Here is a 21,374-nt window from a genome sequence, read left to right as displayed (position 1 = left end):
GGGTTTTTTTTTTTTTTTTTTTTTTTTTTCATAGACAAGCCTGGTCCACCAACTGGGCCTGTCAAGATTGAAGAAATTGATGCTACTTCGGTGACCATTTCCTGGGGACCGCCTGAACTGGATGGTGGTGCTCCACTGAGTGGCTACGTGGTAGAACAACGTGATGCCCACCGTCCAGGGTGGCTGCCAGTGTCTGAATCAGTGACTAGACCAACATTTAAGTTTACCAGGCTCACTGAAGGAAACGAGTATGTGTTCCGTATCGCTGCGACAAACCGCTTCGGGATCGGCTCGTACTTGCAATCTGAGGTCATAGAATGTCGCAGCCGCATCAGTAAGTCCTGGACGCCCGCCCCCGACTCTCCCCACCTCTGATTCTAAATATTAACAAGAGGGAATTTATTCTTAATATACCCTTATGTAAGTAAAAATAGGTCACAAAGTTAATCCCAGGGTCTTTCCAAGGTTTCTAAATCTCCTTTTCTTGGAAGTTTTCAACATGGTTGGGGTTTTTTTTAATGGGAGAAAGAGAGGAGGGAGTTAGGGAAGGATGGATGGAAGGAAAGGGGGGAGGGAGGACTGGCTGTTACAGTGAGAAACAATACAGAATACATGCTTAATAAATGTTTATAAAATGGAAGAAAATGAGGAACAGCAAGAAAAGTACAAAAATGAAAACACGAGAAAAACAGTTGCAAGAGTCTTATATGTACCATTTTAAGATGGTATATGCAAGACACACTTATACAAATGTATGAGTCTTCAATTTATTCATGGTGCCATGTTGTGTTTACCTCTGTCTTGCTGCAGATATTCCTGGACCTCCAGAAACATTACAGATATTTGATGTCTCACGTGAGGGCATGACACTTACTTGGTACCCACCAGAAGATGACGGTGGCTCCCAAGTGACTGGATACATCGTGGAGCGCAAAGAAGTGAGAGCAGATCGATGGGTCCGTGTAAATAAAGTACCAGTGACGATGACACGGTACCGCTCCACTGGCCTTACTGAAGGCTTAGAATATGAACACCGTGTCACAGCCATTAACGCGAGAGGAACTGGAAAACCAAGCCGTCCTTCCAAACCCACCATTGCCATGGATCCAATTGGTAAATACCTTTTGTATAAGTTTATTGAGGTATAATTTAATGTGGTAACAGTCACCCTTCTGAAATACGGAATTCTATAAGTTTTGTATAACCACCACCACAATCAAAATATAGAATATTTCCAACAGCTCAAAAAGTTGTGTCCTCTGTCATCAATCCCCTCCCCACTCCAACCCCAGGCAACTTTGGGCAAATAACTTTTTATATTCTTCTCTTGAGTCTATTTCTCCCGCTTTAAAATGGAACTCACAATACACACCCTATATCACAGTTAAAATTGTAAAGCAAGTTAATATTTCTGGAAGCACTTTAAAAACTGATGGTAAATGTAAGATAGTATTAGTGATTATAAACAAAGCACAAATAAGACAAGGAAAAACCAAGAGCTTTAAGTAATGTTAACTGATTAAAATGAATTAAACATTTACAAAATGAAAAATATTCTACTGTTATAGTCCATGTTTCCACAACTCACTGAAATTGTTAGGTGGTGCATTTGATTTTCAACTTTGCAGAAACTTTAACAAGTATGTTGTTGTCTTATTCTTATTTCCAGCTCCTCCAGGAAAGCCACAAAACCCAAGAGTTACTGATACAACAAGGACATCAGTCTCCCTGGCCTGGAGTGTTCCAGAAGACGAAGGAGGATCTAAAGTCACAGGCTACTTGATCGAAATGCAAAAAGTTGATCAATACGAATGGACCAAATGCAACACCACCCCAACCAAGATTCGGGAGTATACTCTCACACACCTACCTCAGGGCGCTGAATACAGATTCCGTGTCCTAGCTTGTAACGCTGGTGGACCTGGGGAGCCCGCTGAGGTACCAGGAACAGTCAAAGTCACGGAAATGCTTGGTAAGACATATGATCATTCACTTTCTGCTGTAATTGCCTTAAGACTTATTTCCTACACCCGCCTCCCAAAATGCTAATTGTAACCCTACCTTTCTTCCCAGAATATCCTGACTATGAACTTGATGAAAGATACCAGGAAGGTATCTGTGTAAGACAAGGTGGGGTCATCAGACTTACCATACCAATCAAAGGAAAACCATTCCCAATATGTAAATGGACCAAGGAAGGCCAAGATATTAGTAAGCGTGCCATGATTGCAACCTCTGAAACTCACACTGAGCTTGTAATCAAAGAAGCAGACAGGGATGATTCTGGCACTTACGACCTGGTTCTGGAAAACAAATGTGGCAAGAAGGCTGTCTACATCAAGGTCAGGGTGATAGGAAGTCCCAACACTCCAGAAGGACCACTTGAATATGACGACATACAAGCTCGCTCTGTAAGGGTCAGTTGGAGACCCCCTGCCGATGATGGTGGTGCTGACATCTTAGGCTACATCCTCGAGAGACGAGAAGTGCCTAAAGCCGCCTGGTACACCATCGACTCCAGAGTCCGAGGTACATCTCTGGTCGTAAAAGGCCTCAAAGAAAATGTGGAGTACCATTTCCGTGTTTCAGCAGAAAACCAGTTTGGAATAAGCAAACCCTTGAAATCTGAGGAACCAGTCATACCAAAAACACCACTGAGTAAGTGCTCTTCCAACCATAACACTGTAAAAATCCTCTCAGTGCTCTTTTGTTTCGAAAGGAAAGCCACCAGCTTACTAGAGTTGGGACTGCATTCTAACACATGTGTTTTCCACTTACATTCCTAGACCCTCCCGAGCCTCCAAGCAATCCCCCAGAAGTACTAGATGTGACCAAGAGTTCTGTCAGCCTCTCCTGGTCCCGGCCCAGAGACGATGGTGGTTCTCGGGTCACAGGCTACTACATTGAACGCAAGGAGACATCAACTGACAAGTGGGTCAGACACAACAAGACTCAGATCACCACCACAATGTACACCATCACCGGGCTTGTTCCTGACGCGGAATATCAGTTCCGCATCATCGCACAGAATGACGTTGGTCTAAGTGAGACCAGCCCTGCTTCTGAACCAGTTGTTTGCAAAGATCCATTTGGTAAGGAAAGAGTTTCCAAAGGGGTTAGAATCAGAGAGGCAAACCACCTTTGCTGTTTTTCTTTTATTTCAGCAGGAAAGCTGATTTCCTTTTCAACTGTTTTCAAATATTTCAGATAAGCCAAGCCAACCTGGAGAACTCGAGATTCTTTCAATATCCAAAGACAGCGTCACTCTACAATGGGAGAAACCTGAATGCGATGGTGGCAAAGAAATCCTTGGATACTGGGTTGAATATAGACAATCTGGAGACAATGCCTGGAAGAAGAGCAGTAAGGACCGCATCAAGGACAGGCAATTCACAATAGGGGGTTTGCTGGAAGCTACAGAGTATGAATTCAGGGTTTTCGCTGAGAATGAGACAGGGCTGAGCAGACCTCGAAGAACCGCTATGTCTGTAAAGACGAAACTAACATGTAAGTAGCCATTAGTTCTCTGCTTATGGTTTACAAACTGAGCAACATGTTAAGGCTAATTCTTCCTCTGGACTAAGCAGATCTCCAGAAAGCTTTACTGGAGAGCAAGTGTTTGGAAAGAAATCACTCACTCTGGCATATGCACACACAGGGAACAGGTGATGCTTCTAGAGGAAGTCATTCCAAGCACATAACCTCAGCAGTGAACTGTTAGGTGCAGTGAACTGATTCCTAAAGCAATTTCTCCCTTGAATACAATGGTGTTTTTTTTTAATACTCCTAGTAAGACTTGAAGGGTCAACAAATGTACCCCGCTTCAGTGAACCTAAGTAAGGGCAAATCTACAGATTTATAGAGAACTAATATTCCCCCAAAACCCTATACATTGTTAATGCCTCCCGATCATAAAAAGTCACCCTACATAATAATATGATGATGTGCTCATTGAATCTCTACTTTCCAGATGATCCTCCAGTCACTGTGAAGCCTTGTTAAGAATTAGACTCATATGTAAATAATGGTGTCTAATAAAGTATTAGTCAATAGGATGAATTCATTCCTGATATACAAGGACAGAGGATTATAGATTCAGTAGTAACAATAATGCATTAATGTTATCTCTCATACCCTTCAGCTGGAGAGGCCCCAGGAGTACGCCAAGAAATGAAGGATGTCACCACCAAACTGGGTGAAGCTGCTCAACTCTCATGCCAGATCGTTGGAAGGCCTCTACCAGACATTAAATGGTACCGATTTGGTGAGGAGCTGATACAAAGCCGCAAGTACAAAATGTCTTCAGATGGACGCACACATACTCTAACAGTAATGACCGAGGAACAAGAAGATGAAGGCGTTTATACCTGCATAGCTACCAATGAGGTTGGAGAAGTAGAATCCAGTAGTAAGCTTCTCCTGCAAGCAACGCCACAATTCCATCCTGGTTACCCACTGAAAGAGAAGTATTACGGTGCTGTGGGGTCAACGCTTCGACTTCACGTTACATACATTGGCCGTCCAGTACCTGCCATCACTTGGTTCCATGGCCAGAAACTTTTGCAAAACTCAGAAAACATTGCTATTGAAAACACTGAGCAGTATACTCATCTCGTCATGAAGAATATCCAACGTAAGACTCACGCTGGGAAATACAAAGTTCAGCTCAGCAATGTTCTTGGAACGGTGGATGCCATCCTTGATGTGGAAATACAAGGTATTTTATTTTCATTCTCAGTGGGGGTTTTTTTTGTTGTTGTTTTTTTTTTTTTTTCACGGGCCCAACCGCTCCGCGGCATGTGGGATCCTCCCGCACCGGGGCACGAACCCGTGTCCCCTGCATCGGCAGGCGGACTCTCAACCACTGCGCCACCAGGGAAGCCCTTGTTGTTGTTTTTAAAGAAAAAAGAAAAATATCCTGGGAGACACACTACAGAAACCACTCCAATTGTATTTTCTCCCAACAGATAAACCAGACAAACCTACAGGACCAATTGTGATTGAAGCTCTATTGAAGAACTCTGTGGTGATCAGCTGGAAACCACCTGCAGATGACGGAGGCTCCTGGATCACCAATTATGTGGTAGAGAAACGTGAGGCCAAGGAAGGGGTTGAATGGCAGTTGGTGTCTTCAGCCATCTCAGTGACAACCTGTAGAATTGTGAACCTCACGGAAAATGCTGGGTATTACTTCCGGGTTTCGGCTCAGAACACGTTTGGCATCAGTGACCCTCTAGAAGTCTCCTCAGTTGTGATCATTAAGAGTCCATTTGGTGAGTACAACCTCTACAGTCTCCCTATGGCAAAATTCCATCTGTATGTAAAACTTTTTTTTTAAACAGAAATAACTTTTGAAAGGAGATAGCAAAGATTCAGCGAAAGTACAAGTGCCTTTTATCTCACTTAAATTGAATTTTTGCTTATCTAAAAGGGCACATGTACACCCTATCCCCTTCTTCTCTAAAAAGGAACTTTGTGTTTCAGTAAGTTTCTCAGCATAAAGTAACCAATTTCATTTTTCTGGATTAGTTATTCTTAATAGAACTTTGGGTTCATAACATTTTATTTTTTATAAAATAAGCTCTTCATAAAGCTGTTTGTTTCACCCCATGAGTCAAATGCTTTTTGTTTTAAACAGAAAAGCCAGGTGCTCCTGGCAAACCAACTATTGCTGCTGTCACAAAAGATTCTTGTGTTGTGGCCTGGAAGCCACCTGCCAGTGATGGAGGTGCAAAGATTAGAAATTACTACCTGGAGAAGCGTGAGAAGAAGCAGAACAAGTGGATTGCTGTGACAACAGATGAAATTCGAGAAACCGTCTTTTCAGTGCAAAACCTTATTGAAGGTCTTGAATATGAGTTCCGTGTGAAATGTGAAAACCTAGGTGGGGAAAGCGAATGGAGTGAAATATCAGAACCTGTCATTCCCAAATCTGATGTCCCAATTCAGGCACCACACTTTAAAGAGGAACTGAGAAATCTAAATGTCAGATATCAGAGCAATGCTACTTTGGTCTGCAAAGTGACTGGTCATCCAAAACCAATTGTGAAATGGTACAGACAAGGCAAAGAAATCATCGCAGATGGATTAAAGTACAGGATTCAAGAGTTTAAGGGTGGCTACCACCAGCTCATCATTGCAAGCGTCACAGATGATGATGCCACAGTTTACCAAGTCAGAGCTACCAACCAAGGAGGGTCTGTGTCTGGCACTGCCTCCTTGGAAGTAGAAGGTAAAAACAAATCAGCAAACACCATTTTGGTGCTAGATTACATATTAATTGGGGGGGGGGTGCTCTTAAATAGTGTTGGGTATTGCTAAATTATATTCTTCCTTCTTTTATTCTGATACAGTTCCAGCCAAGATACACTTGCCTAAAAATCTTGAAGGCATGGGAGCAGTCCACGCTCTCCGAGGTGAGGTAATCAGCATCAAGATCCCATTCAGTGGCAAACCAGACCCAGTGATCACCTGGCAGAAAGGGCAAGATCTCATCAACAACAATGGCCACTACCAAGTTATTGTCACAAGATCTTTCACGTCACTTGTTTTCCTCAATGGAGTGGAGAGAAAAGATGCTGGTTTCTATGTGGTCTGTGCTAAAAACAGGTTTGGAATTGATCAGAAGACAGTTGAACTGGATGTGGCCGATGTTCCCGACCCACCCAGAGGAGTCAAAGTTAGTGACGTTTCACGAGATTCTGTCAACTTAACATGGACTGAGCCAGCTTCTGATGGTGGCAGCAAAATCACCAACTACATTGTTGAAAAATGTGCGACCACTGCAGAAAGATGGATCCGCGTAGGACAGGCCCGAGAAACACACTATACCGTGATCAACTTATTTGGAAAAACAAGTTACCAGTTCCGTATAATAGCAGAAAATAAATTTGGCCTAAGCAAGCCTTCTGAGGCTTCAGAACCAACCATAACCAAAGAAGATAAGACCAGAGCTATGAACTATGATGAAGAGGTTGATGAAACCAGGGAAGTTTCTATGACCAAAGCATCTCACTCTTCAACCAAGGAACTCTATGAGAAATATATGATTGCTGAAGATCTTGGGCGTGGTCAGTTTGGAATTGTCCACCGTTGTGTTGAAACATCCTCAAAGAAGACATACATGGCCAAATTTGTTAAAGTCAAAGGGACTGATCAGGTTTTGGTAAAGAAAGAAATTTCCATTCTAAACATCGCTAGGCACCGAAATATCCTATACCTCCATGAATCATTTGAAAGCATGGAAGAATTAGTTATGATCTTTGAGTTCATATCAGGACTTGACATATTTGAACGCATTAACACAAGTGCTTTTGAACTTAATGAGAGAGAAATTGTAAGCTATGTTCGCCAGGTCTGTGAAGCACTTGAGTTCTTACACAGTCATAATATTGGACACTTTGACATTAGACCAGAAAATATCATTTACCAAACAAGAAGGAGCTCCACCATTAAAATCATAGAATTCGGTCAGGCCCATCAGCTGAAGCCAGGGGACAACTTTAGGCTTCTGTTCACTGCCCCTGAATACTACGCACCTGAAGTCCACCAGCATGATGTTGTCAGCACAGCCACAGACATGTGGTCACTCGGAACACTCGTGTATGTGCTGTTGAGTGGTATCAATCCATTCCTGGCTGAAACTAACCAACAGGTAATTGAGAACATCATGAATGCTGAATATACCTTTGATGAAGAAGCATTCCAAGAGATCAGCACTGAAGCCATGGACTTTGTTGACCGGCTGTTAGTGAAAGAGAGAAAATCTCGCATGACAGCATCTGAGGCTCTCCAGCACCCATGGCTGAAGCAGAAGATAGAAAGAGTCAGTACTAAAGTGATCAGGACATTGAAACACCGACGTTACTACCACACCCTGATCAAGAAAGACCTCAACTTGGTTGTGTCTGCAGCCAGGATCTCCTGTGGTGGTGCAATTCGATCTCAGAAGGGAGTGAGCATTGCTAAAGTTAAAGTGGCATCCATTGAAATCGGCCCAGTTTCCGGACAGATAATGCATGCAGTCGTTGAAGAAGGAGGATATGTCAAATACGTATGCAAAGTTGAAAATTACGATCAGTCTACCCACGTGACTTGGTACTTTGGTGTCAGACAGCTGGAGAACAGTGAGAAATATGAAATCACCTATGACGATGGAGTGGCCACCATGTATGTCAAAGACATTACCAAATTCGATGACGGTACCTACAGATGCAAAGTAGTCAACGACTACGGGGAAGACAGTTCTTACGCAGAGCTGTTTGTTAAAGGTGTGAGAGAAGTTTACGACTATTACTGCCGTAGAACCATAAAGAAACTTAAGCGCAGAACAGATACCATGAGACTCCTGGAAAGGCCACCAGAATTCACGCTGCCTCTCTATAACAGGACAGTTTATGTGGGTGAAAATGTCCGGTTTGGAGTAACTATAACTGTCCACCCAGAGCCTCGAGTTACATGGTATAAATCAGGTCAGAAAATCAAACCAGGTGATGATGATAGGAAGTACACATTTGAGTCCGACAAGGGTCTTTACCAATTAACAATCAACAGTGTAACTACGGATGATGCTGCCGAATACACTGTCGTTGCAAGAAACAAATACGGTGAAGACAGCTGCAAAGCAAAGCTGACTGTGACCCCACACCCACCTCCAACAGGTACGACCCTAAGACCCATGTTCAAACGGCTACTGGCAAACGCAGAATGCCAAGAAGGCCAAAGTGTCTGCTTTGAGATCAGGGTGTCTGGCATCCCCCCGCCAACATTAAAATGGGAGAAAGACGGTCAGCCACTGTCCCTCGGGCCCAACATTGAAATTATCCACGAAGGCTTGGATTATTACGCTCTTCATATCAGGGATACTTTGCCTGAAGACACGGGTTACTACAGAGTCACAGCCACAAACACTGCTGGATCCACCAGCTGCCAGGCCCACCTACAAGTGGAACGCCTGAGGTACGTCAAACAGGTGTTCAAGACTAAGGAGGAGCGCGAGCGACACGTACAGAGGCAAATTGACAAGACGCTGAGAATGGCTGAAATTCTTTCCGGAACTGAGACTGTGCCACTGACACAGGTCGCCCAGGAGGCACTGAGAGAAGCTGCCACCCTTTACAAACCAGCCGTCAGCACCAAGACTGTAAAAGGGGAATACCGACTTGAGACAGAAGAAAAGAAGGAGGAGAGAAAACTCCGCATGCCTTACGAAGTACCAGAGCCACGCAAGTACAAACCGGCTGCCATAGAAGAAGACCAACACATTAAGCAGTTCGTGCCCATGTCTGACATGAAATGGTACAAAAAGATACGCGATCAATTTGAAATGCCTGGGAAGATGGACAGAGTTGTACAGAAAAGACCCAAGCGCATCCGCCTTTCAAGATGGGAACAGTTCTACGTGATGCCTCTTCCACGCATCACCGATCAATACAGACCCAAGTGGAGGATTCCCAAACTGTCCCAAGATGACCTTGAAATGGTGAGACCAGCCCGCCGGCGTACACCTTCTCCTGATTATTACTTTTATTACAGACCCAGGAGACGTTCTCTCGGTGACATCTCGGATGAAGAATTACTCCTGCCCATTGACGACTACCTGGCAATGAAGAGAACAGAGGAAGAGAGGCTGCGTCTTGAAGAAGAGCTGGAACTGGGTTTTTCAGCCTCACCCCCAAGCCGGAGCCCACCACGTTTTGAGCTTTCGAGTCTGCGTTACCCTTCCCCACAAGCTCACGTCAAGGTGGAGGAAGCAAGAAAAGACTTCAGATACTCAACGTATCACATCCCAACGAAGGCGGAGACGAGCACGAGTTACGCAGAGCTGCGGGAGCGGCACGCCCGCACCTGGCACAGGCAGCCCAGGCAGCGGCAGAGGATCATGGCCGAGAGAGAGGACCAAGAGCTGCTGCGTCCAGTCACCACCACCCAGCGCCTCTCGGAATACAAAAGCGAGCTGGACCACATGGCGAAGGAAGAAAAATCTAGAAGGAAATCAAGACGCCAGAGAGAAGTGACTGAAATAACGGAAATTGAGGAAGAATATGAGATCTCCAAACACGCTCAGAGAGACACTTCCTCCTCGGTGTCCAGGCTGCTGAGACGCCGGCGCTCCCTGTCTCCGACCTACATCGAGTTGATGAGGCCGGTGTCCGAGCTGATCCGGCCGCGGCCACAGCCAGCTGAGGAATATGAAGATGAAGATGACGTAGAAAGAAGGTCTCCTACCCCAGAGAGGACTCGCCCACGTTCCCCCAGTCCTGTGTCTAGTGAGCGTTCACTGTCAAGATTTGAGAGGTCGGCAAGATTTGATATCTTTTCCAGGTACGAGTCCATGAAAGCTGCTTTAAAAACTCAGAAGACATCAGAAAGGAAGTATGAGGTTTTGAGTCAGCAGCCTTTTACGCTGGACCACGTGCCTCGAATCACACTGAGGATGCGCTCCCACAGGGTACCGTGCGGCCAAAATACACGTTTTATCTTAAATGTTCAGTCTAAGCCAACTGCCGAGGTCAAATGGTACCACAACGGTGTAGAACTCCAAGAGAGCAGTAAGATTCATTACACCAACACCAGTGGGGTTCTGACCCTGGAAATTCTGGACTGTCATATTGATGACGGTGGAACATACCGTGCCGTGTGCACCAACTACAAAGGTGAGGCTTCTGACTATGCAACCTTGGACGTCACGGGAGGGGATTACACCACCTATGCTTCCCAGCGCAGAGACGAAGAGGTGCCCCGATCCGTTTTCCCTGAGCTGACGAGAACAGAGGCATATGCGGTTTCATCATTTAAGAAAACATCTGAGATGGAAGCTTCCTCTTCCGTCAGGGAAATGAAATCACAGATGACAGAGACAAGGGAAAGTCTCTCATCATATGAACACCACGCATCTGCAGAAATGAAAAGTGCTGCAGTCGAAGAAAAGTCGCTGGAAGAAAAATCCACACACAGGAAGATCAAGACGACTTTGGCAGCAAGAATTCTCACGAAGCCGAGGTCCGTAACGGTGTATGAAGGCGACTCTGCAAGGTTTTCTTGCGATACAGATGGTGAGCCGGTACCGACTGTGACATGGCTGCGTAGGGGACAAGTCATAAGCACTTCCGCCCGCCACCAAGTGACCACCGCAAAGTACAAATCGACCTTTGAGATCTCTTCAGTCCAGGCTTCGGATGAGGGCAACTACAGCGTGGTGGTAGAGAACAGCGAAGGGAAGCAAGAGGCACAGTTTACTCTGACCATTCAAAAGGCCAGGGTTACTGAAAAGGCTCTGACATCACCACCGAAAGTCAAATCCCCAGAGCCTCGGGTAAAATCCCCAGAAGGAGTCACGTCTCCAAAACAAGTGAAATCCCCAGAACCGGTGACTTCTCACCCAAAAGCTGTATCACCCACAGAGATAAAACCCACACCAACAGAAAAGGTTCAGCAGCTGCCAGTCACTGCCCCACCCAAGATAATTCAGTCCTTGAAAGCAGAAGCTTCTAAAGATATAGCAAAGCTGACCTGTGTGGTCGAAAGTACTGTATTGTGTGCAAAAGAGGTCGCCTGGTATAAAGATGGTAAGAAACTGAAGGAAAATGGGCATTTCCAGTTTCATTATTCGGCAGATGGTACCTATGAGCTCAAAATCCATAACCTCACTGAATCTGATTGTGGAGAATACATTTGTGAGATTTCTGGTGAAGGTGGAACTTCCAAAACTAACTTCCAATTTGTGGGACAAGCCTTTAAGAATATCCATGAGGAAGTTTCAAGCATATCAGAAACCAAGAAAGCAGCTCAGAAAACTGCTGAGTCAACACAAACCAAGAAAGCGGCTCCGAAAACTGCTGAGCCAACAGAAACCAAGAAAACTGAACCAAAAGCTCCTGAACCAGTTTCCACAAAACCAGTAATTGTTACTGGGCTGCAGGATACAACTATTTCTTCAGACAGTGTCACTAAATTTGCAGTTAAAGCTACTGGAGAACCCCAGCCAACTGTCATCTGGACAAAGGATGGAAAGGTAACCAGTTTTTAAATGATCCTTAAACTTACCTTCTAAAAAAACTAACCTCTTCCCTCTTCCCCATCTCCCAAAGAAAGTTTAAAATTAAATCATTTTTTAAAACTCAAATCACATGCATTCTACAGGCCATAACACAAGGAGGTAAATATAAACTCTCTGAAGACAAAGGAGGATTCTTCCTAGAAATTCGTAACACTGATACTTCTGACGGTGGACTTTATACTTGTACAATAACAAATTCAGCTGGATCTGTGTCCTCTAGCTGCAAATTAACAATAAAAGGTAGGTTGGCTTTTATTCTTACCAATCATTTTCAGAAAACAATATGAAGGAAACATTTCTAAACACTATTCCTTATACACACACACACACACAAGTATTAAAATAAAACTGTTTTACCAAGTTACAGAATACCATTTGTACACAAATGTACAAATACACATATTTGAAGTTAGCATATACTTTTATATTTATTAAGTGTCTAATTGTATGTGGTGTTATATAAGATTCCATAGAGATTATGTAAGATTCCTGCTCCCAGGAACATTTAAGAATAAAGTCAGGTGATTATACAAAATGGCACTTCTTCCCTAAAGCTTCACTCTTGCTAATTTTCCAAAGCAGTGGAAAGTTAATGAAAGAACTGTATCGGTTTTCCCAATTAAAATTAGTTTGCTTTCATCTCAGTCTTCTAAAACATAATTCAATTGTTTTAATTACTCAAAATCTCCTAAATCCACCCATCTCCTAAATCCTTCAACTATTCTTTTCAAAACTTTTTTTCCCCTTAAGTCATAAAAATCATTCTTCTGTTTAGTTGAGTTTAAATAATCATTACACTGATCACCAAAGTCATGCATGACCAGTCTCCAAGATTGGGACTGAGAAAGAGTTAGGTATTACCTACACTGCATGCGTTAAGTTAATATTTTTTCTTCGTATATTATTCACTTACAGAATCCACAAGAGAAGAGGGTGGGGCCTCTTTCCAATTCAGTTTGCCTTATAGAGCTTTCTTTTTCAGCTGTAAAAGACACTGAGATACAGAAAGTATCGACACAAAAGACCTCCAAAAGTACATCCCAGAAGAAGGCAGCTGTCCAAGAGGAAATTTCCAAAAAAGCCCTAATCAAGATGTCAGAGGTGAAATCTCCAGAGAAGCTGGCCCTCGAGGAGGAAGCTTCAACAGTTCTGATTTCCGAAAAAGTCAAGAAATCAGAAGCGACCTCCCTGGAAAAATCCATTGTCCATGAGGAAATCACTAAAACATCACAGGCATCAGAAGAAATCAGAACTCATGCCGAGATTAAAGCATATTCTACTCAGATGAGTATACCTGATGGTCAGAAAGTGACTTTAAAAGCCAACATTGCTGGTGCCACTGATGTGAAATGGGTATTGAATGGGGTAGAGCTCAGTAACTCCGAGGAGTACAGATATGGCGTCTCAGGCAGTGACCAGACACTGACCATCAAGCAGGCTGGTCACAAAGATGAAGGGATCCTCACCTGCATTGGCAAAACCAGCCAAGGAATCGTCAAGTGTCAGTATGATCTGACCCTGAGCAAAGAACTCTCAGATGCTCCAGCCTTCATCTCCCAGCCCAGATCTCAAAATGTTAACGAAGGACAAAATGTTCTCTTTTCTTGTGAAATCAGTGGTGAGCCATCGCCTGAAATCGAATGGTTTAAAAACAACCTGCCAGTAAGTTGAGTTATGAATATATTACTGAAGAAAGCTTTAAATACTCCATCTACGCCTGAAGAGCTCAAAGAAACCCTTTTTTTCTCTTCTTTTTAGATTTCTGTTTCTTCAAATGTCAGCGTAAGTCGCTCCAGAAATGTATATTCCCTTGAAATCCGAAAGGCCTCAGTAAGTGACAGTGGGAAATACACAATTAAGGCCAAAAATTTCCATGGTCAGTGTTCAGCTACTGCTTCCTTAATGGTCCTTCGTAAGTATATCTTTACCATTTTCCTTACTTGCTTAAGGCCATTATCTGAGTTTTTTTGTTTGTTTTTTGCTTTTGTCTTCTGAGCCCAGCAAACTCTCTGGAGCCTCATTAAGTTCCATGTGTAAGAGACACAGGCCTCCTGTGTGAATTCATTCTTAACGGTCAGCGTTTCTTTACAGCGAGACAGGAACATGGATAAGTTAACTTTCAAAGCAAAGCTACCAACTGTCCTATTACATGTATTTTCAGAATGCACAATATAAAAATTATTTTCTGTATGACTAATCATTTTTCTCCTAGTGATTCTAGCACCTGCATGTAATGTAATGATAGAAATATAAGGATTCGTTTCTGGGAGACACTGAGCTAGCTCTTGACAACTGTATGTATGTATTTGCTTGTGCTTCCACAGCAAATTGTTTGGGTTGCATTTCTGTGTGTGTGTCTAAGTGTTCCATTTCTGTAAGTCAGTGTCAGATGTCACCAATTAACCAGATGTCATTGGTGTTCACTGTGTATCTGCTATGCTCCACAGCTCTAGTTGAAGAACCTCCCAGAGAGGTAGTATTGAGGACAAGTGGTGACACGAGCTTGCAAGGAAGCTTCTCATCTCAGTCAGTCCAAATGTCTGCCTCTAAGCAGGAGGCCTCCTTCAGCAGCTTCAGCAGCAGCAGTGCTAGCAGCATGACCGAAATGAAATTTGCAAGCATGTCTGCCCAAAGCATGTCCTCCATGCAAGAGTCTTTTGTAGAAATGAGTTCCAGCAGTTTTATGGGAAAATCTAGTATGACACAACTGGAAAGCTCAACTAGTAGGATGCTTAAAGCAGGCCTAAGAGGTGAGCAATCAAATTACTGGTAGAGGTAGACAAGCCTAGTAGCATGGTAGAGTCCTTAGTACATACAATTCAGTAGAAAGCAAATTGTTATATTTTCAGTGATCCTGAAACTTTTTTCTTGTTGTTGTTCCATAAAGGAATTCCACCTAAAATTGAAGCTCTTCCCTCTGACATCAGCATTGACGAGGGCAAAGTTTTAACAGTAGCCTGCGCTTTTACGGGTGAGCCTACCCCGGAAATAACATGGTCCCATGGTGGAAGAAAAATTCAGAATCAAGAACAGCAAGGGAGATTCCACACTGAAAACACAGATGACCTGACAACTCTGATCATCATGGATGTACAGAAACAAGATGGTGGACTTTATACCCTGAGCTTAGAGAATGAATTTGGATCTGATTCTGCTACTGTGAATATAAATATTCGATCCATTTAAGAGGGCCTGTGCTCTCATATTCAGACATTCTGAACCTTTCCTGAACGATTCACATAGACTAATCTTTCTGATCTGTAAATACTTAAAAAAAATGTAGTTTTGTATCAACCTAAATGAGTCGAAGTTCAAAAATATGCATTTCAATCTTTTCTTAATTGTTGACCTAAGAAGATTATACATTTTCTAGTGACATGTACATACTGTATATAGCCGAATTAACGGTTATAAAGTTTTGTACCATTTATTTTATGACATTTTACAATGTAACTGTTGAAACTAACTGTTGGTAGGAGAAAGTTTCTTATGGAACGAATACCCTGCTCAACACTGAATCAATCTTTGTGCCTCAACATAATGTTGATGTCTAAGTATGCCTCAATGGGTCGAGAAATTCCCCATTGAAGACGTCCTATCCACCGACATGATGCTGTGCACGTCACCTGATATGTGCACCGATACTTACTGAATCAGAAATGTAAGGCATTGGTGATGTTTGCATTTACCCTCCTGTAAGCAACACTTGAACGTCTTACATTTTCTCTGATGATGTCACACTCAAAATGATCATGACTTAAATATTACCAGAGCAAAGTGCAACGGCCAACACTTTGTTCGCTCATTTCACACTGTCTCTGACCATAGAGAGTGCCTGGGTAGCTTGGAAAAGCAACATCACCTGGCCATCCCCTCATTTAACCAAGCTGTTCATGCGTTCCTATGCCAGAGCAGTGCCAACTCTTGGAGGTCCCGGGGTGCAGCCAACGCCTTCGTGTGGTAGCTCTAAATTTAAATTACACCAGAGAAACCGGGGCAACTAAGCAATGAGCCACAGCAAAAAATAAAGAACAACAACAACAAAATAAAGCTGTCGTTAAATTAAAAACAACAAAATATTACTAACTGCCCAAAATATCAATTTGATGTAGTTCTTTTCATGCAGGTTTAAATTCAATTGTTAGTTATAATTGTTGGACCTCCTTGAGATAGTAACAACAAAATAAAGCAAGCTATCTGCACCTCAAAATTTGTGATTGGTTGTTTTCTGTAAAATTCTGCGGTTGGGGAGGTATGTGCCTTTGCAAATCACAGAAATGATCATAGATAAGAAGAAGCAACTCAAGTTCTTCACAGCAAATATTTAAATTACCATGTTGAATGCATTCCACAATTTTTTAAAAGCATAGATATGATTCTCATGGATAAAGTTACCCCCAAAAGTTAACAAAAATCCCCCAAAATAATAGATCAAATCTTCTAAGCTTATTATCAAGAAAAATATTTTTATGGGAGCTGATTCATTAAATCCAAAGATATTGAACATTACAATTCACAATATTTTGTGCCAGACAGCAACGCAAAGATGAGCAAGATGAAATAGACCCTGTCCCTCAAGGAGTATAGAAAAGAATATGACAATTTCAGGGAAAGTGATCAATTGTGCAACTGAATCCATTACTGGCTATTGCAGCTCCAAACTGAGACAGAACAAATCAAAGTCCTCAAAGCTACAGAACTCGTTTTAAATGGTATAGTCCTACTAGGCTTTTCAAAACAACTTCATAATAAAATATCTAGCACCAGAAAAATCTGTATTTATCCACCTCAATTAGATAATCCTAATTGTAAACCTATAAAGTCGATTCTTTGCCTAAATTACCCCCTAAATGTACGTACAAGCGGCCAAAGCTGAAGCAAATGCACTGTCAATTCTTACTCCCCCAAAGAAGATCTTGGGTCTTCGTTAATTTATTCAGCAAGCATTCTGTCTTATGTCAGATGCCCTAAAAGCAGAGCCTAAGACTTGACTCTAGCATAAGTAATTTTTTGAGGGACTGCTCTCAGGAAAAAGGAAGTGAGGGAAGCAGAGTAGAGGAAGAAAGCTAAGCAAGAATGTCGTCTCCGCGGGAGCTTCAGCCGCATCCCACAGGGAGCATAAATTGCACCAGAGTTGGTTCCACCTGGGAGCAAGGGCGCTGACCTTCTCTCCAGCTGTGCCTACAGGCTGGGAGCTTGTGGGAGCGGGGGCGGGAAGAGGGAAATAACCTCCGGGTTGAGGGGCACCCCTTGGCCAGAGCAATCTCTGCAGACTAGGGCAGCTAAACAGCCAATACACAAGAAACTGGGCCGGGTACACATCACCTGGATCTGGGAGGTACGGACAGCACCCACTACACCATCTAACAACTTGAAATGCCAGTTCTTACCTTAAAACGAGAGAGGCAGGGATTCCTGAGGATGACTCCCAGCCCTGACAGGCTCATGTTCTAAGGAGTCCTATCCGTGGCTGAGGCGCAGTCCGTGCTGCTCAGAATTCTGAAGCTGAAGGAACTGTAGTTGCAGCTCCCAAATCCAGAGATCCATTTTGGGCCTGGGAGAAAGGGGAGGGGCTAAGGCCTATCCCGGGAAGGAAATCCACGCCAAGACGAGAGGCCTGACTTCTTTTCAACCAGTAGCAGAAGCCCACGCCTCTGAGAGCGGCAGGGTGTGGCCAAGGGGTCACACGTGAGGGGACTGCGTAGGGAGGATCCTGGGAAGTCCCTCAGAGGCCCTCCGGCTGGAACTACAAGCACCCCTTTCCGGGTTTACCAGCCAGCCTCCCTCCGAGAGCGCCTCCAATAACGGCGCTCCCCCGCGTAGGGTGGGTGGGGATTCCTGTCAGTCCCACCCCACCTCCAACAGCCCCAGGAATGCCTTCCCAGCAACTTTGCATTTCCTGTTCAGACCACCTTGTCTCTCCCCCCTGTCGGCAGGGGGCGCCAGAGAGCAGCAAGCAGACGCCTTCTTCCTGGTTCAACCCTCCAATCCACAAAACCTATGAGTAATCTTCACTCTCTTCCTGCCCCTCTTTCTGCTGAATCCTTCCTGTATATTTTATAAAGCCCCCACTTGGCTACACTCATAAGCAGCATAGTGTAGGAATTATATATACGCACTCAAAACCCAGAGTACCAACCCAAATCCAGGATCTGCTATTTGCTAACTTGTGTCACCTGGAGTAATTACTGACCTTCTCTATCCCTTGATGTTCTCACCCATAAGATGGGAATAACAACAGCATCAACCTCACAGGTTTTGTGAGGATTAAACAAATTACTACATGTGAAACTCTTAGAGCAGTGCTGCCACAGCACCCCATAAACACCAGCAATCAGTATTATATTAGAGACCACCATGCAAAACATCGAAGTTAGGGACCAGAAAAACATTTTAGAGGGGGTGTAACACAGACCTCACTTGTAATCACTAGATACATTATTTTGCTAGGGCTGCTAGAACAAAGTACCACAACCCTGGGGGGCGGCGGGGAGGAGGCTAGGAGTCCTAAATGAAAGTGTCAACAGGACTGGTTCCTTCCGAGAGTTGTTAGGGAAGGATCTGTTCCAGGCCTCTCTGCTTGACTCGTAGATGGCCACCTGTTCACATAGCATTCTCCCTGCATGCATGTGTGGGTCCAAATATCCCCTGTTTAGAAGGACATCAGCAATAATGGATTAGGTTTCACACTAATTTTACCTTATTTTAACTTCATTGTCTGTGTAAAGACTATCTCCAAATAAGGTCACATCCTGAGGTACCAGAGTTTTGGACCCCAACATATCTGTGGGGAGGGGTACACAGCTCAACCCATAACACTAGACATGATGGGCATGAGACAGCACATCTTTAAAAGAAGTGTTTTGGTAGAGTTTCTCAAAAGATGAATTTATTATCTCTAACCAGTAGTAGCCAATTATATAGATGAACCATCTAGAGGTAGGGAGGTAGGTAAATCAGAAACAGCAGTAAAATAACAGGTTAAATTGACAGTCTCCATGGTGAGACATTATTCTTCAAGAAAAATGTTTTATGATTGTGCTCAAGGAAAAGAAAGTAATTTGTATTTGTTTATTCAGCCCCAAATGTAATTTTAAGAAATTCGGGCCGAGAAAACCCAGTTTCCTTGTAATAGGAGAAAACACTGTCTGCTAGGTAAACAGAAGGACTTTTTGCAAGAGAGATTGGCCGCCCTTTTCTGGTGGTGCAGTGGTTGAGAATCCACCTGCCAATGCAGGGGACACAGGTTCGAGGCTTGGTCCACGAAGATCCCACATGCCACGGAGCAACTAAGCCCTTGCATCACAACTACTGAGCCTGCGCTCTAGAGCCCGCGTGCCACAACTACTGAAGCCCGCATGCCTAGAGCCCGTGCTCTACAACAGAAGCCATTGCAATGAGAATGCCGCGCACTTCAACGAAGAGTAGCCCCTGTTCGCCGCAACTAGAGAAAGCCTGCACATAGCAACGAAGACCCAAAGCAGCCACACACACAAAAAAAAATCGATGGGCCAATCTATTTTTTTTTTTAATTAATTTATTTTTTTAATTAATTTTGGCTCCGTTGGGTTTTCAGGCTTCTCATTGCAATGGCTTCTCCTGTTGTGGAGCACGGGCTCTACGCAAGCGGGCTTCAGTAGTTGTGGCACGCGCGCTCAGTAGTTGTGGCTCATGGGCTCTAGAGTGCAGGCTCAGTAGTTGTGGCGCAAGAGCTTAGTTGGTCTGCGGCATGTGGGATCTTCCCGGACCAGGGCTCGAACCTGTGTCCTCTGCATTGGCAGGCGGATTCTCAACCACTGCACCACCCAGGAAGACCTGGCCCATCGATTTTTATTCTAAGGTTATAAAAATAGTTTTATGCCTTTTGGTATGTCTGGGTCGATATTTCCCAAACTCTTCCTCAAGATGTTGGTAGATATTATGGGAAAATTGTCCCACAGCCAAATAAACTTAGGATTTGGGAAATCGTACTTCTTTATGCAGGACTTCCCAGGCCTTGATGAGCTAGTGTGTGTTGTGGTCCTCCAAGAGGCGATACAACGCTCCCCGAACTTATCTGATGATGGAACTGTTTTCACTGGTACTGTACATGATGTAGGCTGAGACAGACCACAGTAGGTGGAAACATGGGAGGTCTGAAGAGGATTGGATCTTGGTAGAGGAGGAACTAGGTATCACCTAAGAAATGAAATTAAGTGCTATGATAAAAAAAGAAAAATCCGGGGCTTCCCTGGTGGCGCAGTGGTTGAGAGTCCGCCTGCCGATGCAGGGGACACGGGTTCGTGCCCCGGTCCGGGAAGATCCCACATGCTGCGGAGCAGCTGGACCCGTGAGCCATGGCTGCTGAGCCTGTGCGTCCGGAGCCTGTGCTCCGCAACGGGAGAGGCCACAACAGTGAGAGGCCCACGTAACACAAAAAATATAAATAAATAAAAATTTAAAAAAAAGAAAAATCCAAGGCGTTTGAGAGCACATTGCTAGGGCATCTGATCCAGTCAGAGAATTGGGGAACAGTCAGATTAGAGGAAGTTACATGTAGAAGCTGTGACCTAAAGTGTGGGGTGAACTGAGGAGCTAAGGAGGAGCTTTCAGGCAGAGGATCCTTGTGCCTGCAGAGGTCTGGGGCAAGGGGAACACGACACATTCAAAAAAGTTAATAAGGGGGTGCAAGAACCTCTGAAGGGCTGGAGGTGAGAAGCAGGGCAACATTGCAAAAGGCCTCTTATACCCTATTATGGACTTTGGGCTTTTCTGTAAGAGGTAAGGGGAACCATGAAAGAGATTTAAGCAAACTAGTTACTTGATCAAATTTTACTTTTACAAAGTATTTAGCTATTCTGAGAAAACTATGACATGTATTTGCCATTCTATGCCCAAGAGCTTATTTCTTCCCAGCAGACTCCACTCATAGGAAGACCTTCACCTATGACCAAATTTCTAACCCATAATGTCCCTGTAATTACCGTTCCTAGGCTTTATAGCCATCCGTGGAAAGGTGTTTCCTAAGAATGTCTGGGGACTTAGGGAAACATGTAATAAAGCCAGACTGGTTGACTCTCCAGGTAAAGGAAAAGGTATGAGAGAGGGGGTGACTTGTGGAGACAGGAGGGCAACTTACTGCCGCAATTCTTCTCGGTGACAATGACCACTGCTGTGGAACTGCAACAAATCTGGCCCAACAAGCCAAGTTCTGATGATGCGATGTCAGGAATGTGGCTCCTGGGGACGACTCCCACTTACTCCTGCTCCATTTTAAGAAAAGGTGGGAAGCAGGTAAGAGGAGTGGTCAGGTATGCCAATGCTTTCCAATCTGTCA

At 43.9% G+C, this 21,374-nt stretch overlaps 1 protein-coding gene across 1 annotated transcript in view; it reads left to right on the top strand.

Annotated features, from left to right (window-relative positions):
• Positions 1-16,262, top strand: part of TTN (titin) — a 276,735-nt gene extending 260,473 nt beyond the window's left edge. The window contains exons 299-313 of the mRNA XM_024732830.1: positions 35-334; positions 811-1,113; positions 1,670-1,972; positions 2,074-2,658; positions 2,787-3,092; positions 3,208-3,507; positions 4,142-4,717; positions 4,968-5,273; positions 5,639-6,232; positions 6,354-12,013; positions 12,142-12,298; positions 13,041-13,720; positions 13,817-13,970; positions 14,506-14,808; positions 14,946-16,262. Coding sequence (XP_024588598.1) covers positions 35-334; positions 811-1,113; positions 1,670-1,972; positions 2,074-2,658; positions 2,787-3,092; positions 3,208-3,507; positions 4,142-4,717; positions 4,968-5,273; positions 5,639-6,232; positions 6,354-12,013; positions 12,142-12,298; positions 13,041-13,720; positions 13,817-13,970; positions 14,506-14,808; positions 14,946-15,244 — 10,826 coding nt within the window. The 3' untranslated portion in view covers positions 15,245-16,262. The remainder of the gene's footprint in view (positions 1-34; positions 335-810; positions 1,114-1,669; positions 1,973-2,073; positions 2,659-2,786; positions 3,093-3,207; positions 3,508-4,141; positions 4,718-4,967; positions 5,274-5,638; positions 6,233-6,353; positions 12,014-12,141; positions 12,299-13,040; positions 13,721-13,816; positions 13,971-14,505; positions 14,809-14,945) is intronic.
• The last annotated feature ends 5,112 nt before the right edge of the window (positions 16,263-21,374 follow it).

Source organism: Neophocaena asiaeorientalis, unplaced genomic scaffold (assembly GCF_003031525.2).
Source record: "Neophocaena asiaeorientalis asiaeorientalis breed wild unplaced genomic scaffold, Neophocaena_asiaeorientalis_V1.1 scaffold96, whole genome shotgun sequence".
Lineage (NCBI taxonomy): Eukaryota > Metazoa > Chordata > Mammalia > Artiodactyla > Phocoenidae > Neophocaena > Neophocaena asiaeorientalis.
This window is presented reverse-complemented; position numbering and strand designations above follow the sequence as displayed.